The sequence below is a fragment of the Littorina saxatilis genome, linkage group LG3 (genome assembly GCF_037325665.1).
Source record: "Littorina saxatilis isolate snail1 linkage group LG3, US_GU_Lsax_2.0, whole genome shotgun sequence".
Lineage (NCBI taxonomy): Eukaryota > Metazoa > Mollusca > Gastropoda > Littorinimorpha > Littorinidae > Littorina > Littorina saxatilis.
The window spans coordinates 24,673,278-24,680,777 of NC_090247.1; the positions used below are offsets into that span (position 1 = coordinate 24,673,278).

A 7,500-nucleotide genomic window follows, 5' to 3' on the forward strand; every position below is an offset into this window, starting at 1 on the left:
GCTAGCGGTCGAGGTGAACAATGACTGTCGAGATCTGTGTAAAATGTCATATTTTGGTCAAACACGCAAATAACATTTATGTATCGATCGAATTCCTTTCAGGTACTTATGACTTTGTTGTTGTTTTGACGACTGAACGAGCACACACACACACACATGCATGCAATCCACATGTATGCAATCAAACACATAAGCTTCATATTTGGGCGTTTCAGGTTGACCGAAACTTCAAAGGAACTACAAAACACACGTCATGTACTCACTTTGTTGTTGTTGTTTTGACATTGAACAGCACACACACATGCAATCAAACACATGACGTTTTTTTTTTTTTTGAGTTCCTTTGAAGTTTCGGTCAACCTGAAAAGCCAAATTATAAAGTTTTGTCGGCCTCTGACGTCACATGACTCAAAGAAGGGAAATCCAATCTCCAATCGATACATAAGTTGTTATGCCTTGCTTCTCGCGACAGATGCAAATGTCGGGGGTAATGACGTTTCGATCACCGATCATGCATTTTACGTAATTTTGATGACGCTCTAAACGTTTTATCGATTAGCAACTAACAGTATGAGTTACAGCTTAATGTACCCGTGAGCATGAAGTTTTACTTTTATATTCCATTATTTATTGTTTGCAAAACATGTACCAAACGTTTCTATGCTCCCCAAAACGAACACCCCTCAAGCAACTGAGTGACGTCCCTTGAAGTAGTCGCTGTTTCGCCGATTGCCCCCAAATAAAGTTGGCATGTGATTGCTCGTGTTGTATATCTGCATTCATAGGGGAGGTTGGTGCTACGTTTACATGGTAAGAATATTTTTGAAACTTTCACGTTTTCTTCTCCCATAGTTGTAAATGTCGCTGCCTTGAAATATGGGAAAACAGTTCATTTCAGCACTGAACTGACGCAGTCGTCTGCTGCGACGGTCAATTTATCGAATCAGTCTTACTTGCAAATGCTGGTCTAGCTCGAAATCTGTCAGAATAACATGCTTAAAGCCGCGGGGAATGTTAGGCTCAGGCATCATTTAGTAATGTGGAGATGCATGTCAGTATCACGGAGGATGAGAAGAATCTTCTCAAATCAAAGGAAGGGGCATCGATGCAGGACTACGCTCTCAGGGATTGTAAGCGCACCCCAATAATGCACTAACAGTTTTAAGCGCATTGCCATTAGCCAACAAATTGTCATCAGTCGTGTGACACCAGTACTTACTGACAACTATTATGATTTAAGTTATTTAAGACATCACAGTGCGCTAAGAGATGTATCGAGCAAATCGAGAAAATAAATGATGGAACGAAGCGCAATGCACTGAGATCAATAATTATTTTAGAGATTTGCTCTATAAGTCTCTAAGCGCACTATGATTGTTTCAATAACGATATTGGTAGTAACCAACAGAAAACAGGACGTTTGACAAGGCACGTTTTTCTGTGGGCTTTTGGATATTTTTGTGGACAGGTCGAGTGAGTTCTTTGTGTGCGACAGTTGCACATTTCGTGGGTATTGGCTTTTTAGAACACCGGCCAATTTATTAACCCACTACACGTTTTATCGATTAGCTATTAACTGTATTAGCTATAGCTATGCTTAATTTACGCGTAAGCATGCAATTTGTTTTTATTTGATTAATTATTAGGAGAAAAATACGTACCAGACGCTTTCATGCTCCCAACAAATAAACAATCCCCAATGCAACTGAGTAACGTCCCATTATATGAAACTGACCAGTTGATACTTAGATCATTTCTACCTTTAGGTCATATTATGCGAAGACCGTTCATTTTCTGAGCCGATCCAGTCCCGTTCTAGGTGTCGTCTGCTACGTTAGACAGAGTGTATCGAATCAGTCGACTTTCAAATGCTAGGCTAGCTACAAATCTGTTGGAATAACAATGTCATTATCCAATCAACTGTTTCACATATGTCATGTGACAATAGTACCTACTGACAATTATTGTTGTTACATGTATAATTATTATTATGACGAGGTACATGTTTAAAATGCTTTTTTGACTCACCAACGGTTCTTTCGAGTCATGGATTGCATGTTTCTCCTTCCGTTTCTTTGCTTTTCGTTTACTTTTCTTTACAGATACTGTACCAGTATACAGTGCATGTTATCGCTGTGAATGGCTTGTTGCCTTTTAATGCGAGGTATGATCCAAACAAAATAATCACATGTGATTTTCATAGAGACTGTTCGACGTATGTAGACCAAACTGCATACATGTACGACATTATAACTTGTTTCCTCCTACATGGATGCAAAGTTGCAAGTGCCTTAGCCAATCAGAAATAAAGCCGTCTTTACAGTTTTGAGCTGATTTCACAGCTTTTTTAGGACCCGGATGCAGTGAACGTTCTTGGCATAGTCTTATTATCAAAGAGGAAATAACAAGTTGGCCTAGTTGTAAGGCGTCCGCCCCGTGATCGGGAGGTCGTGGGTTGGAACCCCGGCCGGGTCATACCTAAAACTTTAAAATTGGTAAATCTAGTGGCTGCTCCGCCTGACGTCTGGCATTATGGGGTTAGTGCTAGGACTGGTTGGTCCGGTGTCAGAATAATGTGACTGGGTGAGACATGAAACCTGTGCTGCGACTTCTGTCTTGTGTGTGGCGCACGTTATATGTCAAAGCAGCACCGCCCTGATATGGCCCTTCGTGGTCGGCTGGGCGTTAAGCAAACAAACAAACAAACAAACAAACAAAAATAACAAGAAATCACAGGGGCTGTAATCGGGAATGACGTCAGTGTGAGGCAAACAATGGATCATTTGGACTTCTAAGAAGTTAATATAACCCTTATTTTGTAAAGACTGGCATTATCATGGGGAAGAAGGACGTTCTGAGTTCCGTTGTTTTGGCGCTGTTTGCTTAACTTTGGATAATATCTAACAAGAAAACTGTCTAAAATCGCCCCAAGAGCTATACGGGTTGGGGGTTGTAACTATACGTGACCACACACCAGAAATACCTTAAAATAATCGTTTGAGCTCTCAGTTACTCAAATAGAATACTGCTGTGTTTTGAGAAGGAATCCCAGAATGTAAATTCTCAATGCGACGCCTTTTTGTGCGAATCATAATTTTCGTCCGACCCATCGACCCTGAGTATTTTATGCGCTATTCCTAGAGATACCGATTTGAAATTGAGCCGAAAGCTACAGAGTTCGTTTCAGGAGTTAAACAGATGACGTCACACACGAGGAAGGTCTTAGAATTAGTATTTGAGCGTTCTTTTTTTTCCAAATCTGAATGCTGTGTTTGGTGATGGTCGTCATTGAAGACAATGATAGTGTGTGTGTATTTCTGTTATGAGATGCGTTTTAGCCCTGCCTGTGCCTTCGAAAGCTAGACTGTAGGTTTGACTTCCTAAATCCGACGGTTTTAATCTGCTTTGACGAATGGGTATCTATGAAAACTAGATTAAACGTTAATTGGATCTGTGATCCAAATATGGCTTTTGGTCAATCGAGATGGAAGTTTATTCCACAAGCCCGTAGGGCGAGTGGAATAAACTGCCATCAAGATTGACCAAAAGGCATGTTTGGATCACAGATCCAATTAACATATATATCTCGACTTCACTGGTCTTAGGAGTTTTGTTTTCAAAGAAGAAAGAAACTTGCTTGAACACGGACCACTTCTCCGAGCAAAATCAACAAACCTAATCACTCGCATTCCACCTCAAGGTCTCGGCCAACCAAGACTATGGCATACTCGTAGCAAAGCCGCCGAATGGTACCGTAAACCAAGAATAGTGACGTACGAGAATAGCATGTCGTCTTTTGATTTGGAACGTGACGTGTTTCAGAACTTCTTCTGGACAACTCGGATGGTCTTCTGCGAAGTGGTTGGCACGAGATTCTTTTTCTTCTTCGACAGTTCATCCTCCGATACTGTGGCAAAACGTTTAATCTTTTTTTCACTTTCGAGTATGCGGACGACTGAACTTGACCGCGAAAAAGTAGTCCTTTCGGAATCATTACGCCGAGTCTGAACATGAGGTCTGAACATTGTTTTTAGGCAGGACCTAGGTGAAAGCGAGGCTGTTCTTATCTCTGTGTACAGTCGAGAGAGAGAGAAATACATGTCGAGACAAAGTACATTATTATCACGACTGGATGTCCGGACTTCTGACAGGAGAACTGGGCAAAGCAAATCGTTTTCTGATTAAAATTGATTTAATTAATTGATGTTTCGAGCAAATCATTGCACGTGTTTCTAAATTACAATACAGCGAATGTCCCTTTAATTTTGTTAAGGTCCAAATCGTCAGAAAACTTTCCAGAGCCTTAGGTATACTATCTTTAAGTGTTGATAAGGCCACAAAAAAAAATAGGTCTGTTTACGGTAACATAGGCCCAAAAAAATAGGGTCGGTAGGTCGGGATATTTTTTTTTTTTTTTTTTTTTTTTTCCACAAAAAACCATATTTTTACGTTATTTTGCAAAAAAAACAAGATTTTTGTAAAAAAAACAATTTTTTCCCCCAAATGCCACAAAAAAAGTCTAGGGTCGCGCGAAAAAAATAGGGTCGGTCGGGTTACCGTAAACAGACCTATTTTTTTTTTTGGCCTAATAAGGTTTCTGCAGAGTAAGTGACATTGCTGTCAACATAAAAAATATCGACAGCCACGGGACCTTGGTGGTGGAAAAAAACCCACAGCGAATAGCTGTGTTTGTGCTTTGAAATAATAGTTTGCAAATGTGACGTGTCTCATCACTTTGGTCAAAACATGCTTTGGTTCTGTGCTTTGTTTTTGGGCGGTAATGTAACAGGAAAACAAAATCTCATATTCAGTGACATGCACCACACGTTTTGCTCTATTTGGTTAAAAACGGTTGAGCATATACGTGTTGCTTCTTCCGTCTCGAAGTCCGGCAAAACCAGTTAGAGATTTAGCCTTTCAAATGATAGATACATATTTATGATCAGTGACCTGATACATTCATAAATGCGGTTTGATCAATTTGTTTGGACCATACCTCGTACTTGTCACATGATTGCACACGTACCTGGTGGGGTGGTTGGTGCGGTGGATGTTTCGGTCGTAATGGGGCTGGTGGAACTACTGGTGGTTTCAGAGCTAGACGTGTTGACGGTGGATGTGCTTGCAGTAGGAGAGGTGCTAGTTGTTGGCGTGGTGGTTGATGTGGAAGAGGTTGAGGTTGTTGAGGTTGTCATGGTGGAGCTTTGCCTGAGCTGAAACAGACACACAGTCAGTCCATACGTAGGATCCTTGTCATTGACAATGTATCAGCCAATGCCTCTTAATTCGGAGCTGACATTTTAGCCCTCTGCTCGGGTTTCACCTCGCCATCGGAATTAATAATAATATTCTCACCCCCCCCCCCCCCCCGCCCCTCCCCCCCAAAGAAAAACAAGTCGCATAATTTAGTCAATCTGTCGAACTCACAGAATGAAACTAAACGCACTGCATTTTTTTCACCAAGACAATATAGCATCGTCAGTCAACCGCACGTAAAAAAGGCAGTGACATTGACAAGCCAGTATAGAGCAGTAGCGTTTGCGCTTAAGCCAGGTTCGCACGGGACGATTTTCTTACGATGTGCACGGTCACACGGGATGATTCGCTGGTAAGATAGACCTGCGACAAAGTTACGAGTCAATCGCATAAAAGAATCTCTTAGCTTTGGGCGATAGAACTTGCTCTGTTCTCGATAGGTAATGACGAATCAAAACGCGCCGTTGCCGCCTTCACGCCGTGACTTGAAACAATGGCGGACAGCGTCTCTTCGTCGATTCAAACCTTTGGGAAGAACAGTATCTTATTCAGATAATTATAAAGGAGACGTTGTAGGCGTGTATAGCGGCCGAGAACCATCAGATGCAACTGCCTGCGTACTTACTTTCCCTCGAAGTCATAATGCTTAAATGTATTTTTTTTAGAAAGGTGAGAGCGATGTTCGAACATTAGCAGAACCCGCTTCTCCAAAATAGCGTCTGCTCTCACGGAGTGCATTTGCCGTGTGGAGCTAATGTGACAGGCAGGGGGTTGCCTACGAGTTGATCGGTGATCGGCTCGCGATCGGCTCGCGATCGGCTCGTAAGAACAAATCTTACGATTGAATTGCTTCTAATGTGACGGCCCCATTAGCAGGATAGCGCGCTGATCTGTATCTCTTTTCTTTTTAGTGTTCTGAGCTTGGTTTTAATCCAAACATAAAATGTCTATATGTTTTTGGAATAAGGAACTGACAAGGAATATACGATTTTTTTAAATTATTTTTTTCTCGATTTATGACATTTTAATTTTAATAACAATTTTCCCGAGGCCAGAAGCAACATTAGTTAACAAAATGTAGTACATTGAACCCCCATTTAAGACCTTGACAAATCTGAGAAGTTCAGGTCTTAAAAAGGAGGGAGCCTTACAATGGGGTTATGTTTACAGAGGGTATGAACAGAAAGATTACAAAAGCAAGCCTTAAAGGGGAGAGGTCTTACATTGGGGTGGGGTGTCTTAAAAGGGGGGTTTGATTGTACATAACACATCACCATGGAAACAAACAGCTTACAACATCTTTCTTTCTTTATTTGGTGTTTAACGTCGTTTTCAACCGTTCAAGGTTATATCGCGACGGGGAAAGGGGGGGGGGGGGGGAGATGGGATAGAGCCACTTGTTAATTGTTTCTTGTTCACAAAAGCACTAATCAAAAAATTGCTCCAGGGGCTTGCAACGTAGTACAATATATGACCTTACTGGGAGAATGCAAGTTTCCAGTACAAAGGACTTAACATTTCTTACATACTGCTTGACTAAAATCTTTACAAACATTGACTATATTCTATACAAGAAACACTTAACAAGGGTAAAAGGAGTAACAGAATCCGTTAGTCGCCTCTTACGACATGCTGGGGAGCATCGGGTAAAGTCTTCCCCCTAACCCGCGGGGGGAAGCTTACAACAAAAATGAATGTGTTTTAAATGTGGCAAAACATAAGTCTGCAGGGTTAGCATCGAATTACTTCGACAAAGTCTCGTGACACTTACCAACCGCATATCTCGCTGCGTGACGCTCATCAGTCATCGTGCTGTTGTCGAATTACAAGTCTTTCTGAGTCTAAGCCTGATCTAGATGGATAATTATTTTATCAGATGTTATTAAAATGCAAAAAGAGTTGACATAATGCCAAGGTATGTTTTATAACTGAAAATATTAACAGCTAGGGGGTTGAGAATAATCCAATCACAAGAGGGCTGTGGGCAGAACCCGGAGTTTACGAAACCAAAACTATGCACAGACACAATTTTTCAAAATGTCCCCCATAAAACCTATTACTAACTCAACAGTTAAACCAATGAACGTGTACAGCTTGTAAGTGAATTAACTATGCCAGTGAATAATCGCACGCCAAGTCAGTGATGCACAAGAAAATTGGTTGGTTAAAATCAACAAGGGCCCAAGCTGTGTTTTAATAAAAGAAGGGGTACGGACACATGTTTTGTTTGGGCTACATGTGTTG

At 41.2% G+C, this 7,500-nt stretch overlaps 1 protein-coding gene across 1 annotated transcript in view; it reads right to left on the bottom strand.

Annotated features, from left to right (window-relative positions):
• Positions 1-7,500, bottom strand: part of LOC138961145 (uncharacterized) — a 22,955-nt gene that overhangs the window by 3,201 nt on the left and 12,254 nt on the right. The window contains exon 2 of the mRNA XM_070332743.1: positions 5,027-5,213. Within this exon, the coding sequence (XP_070188844.1) occupies positions 5,027-5,195 (169 nt within the window). The 5' untranslated portion in view covers positions 5,196-5,213. The remainder of the gene's footprint in view (positions 1-5,026; positions 5,214-7,500) is intronic.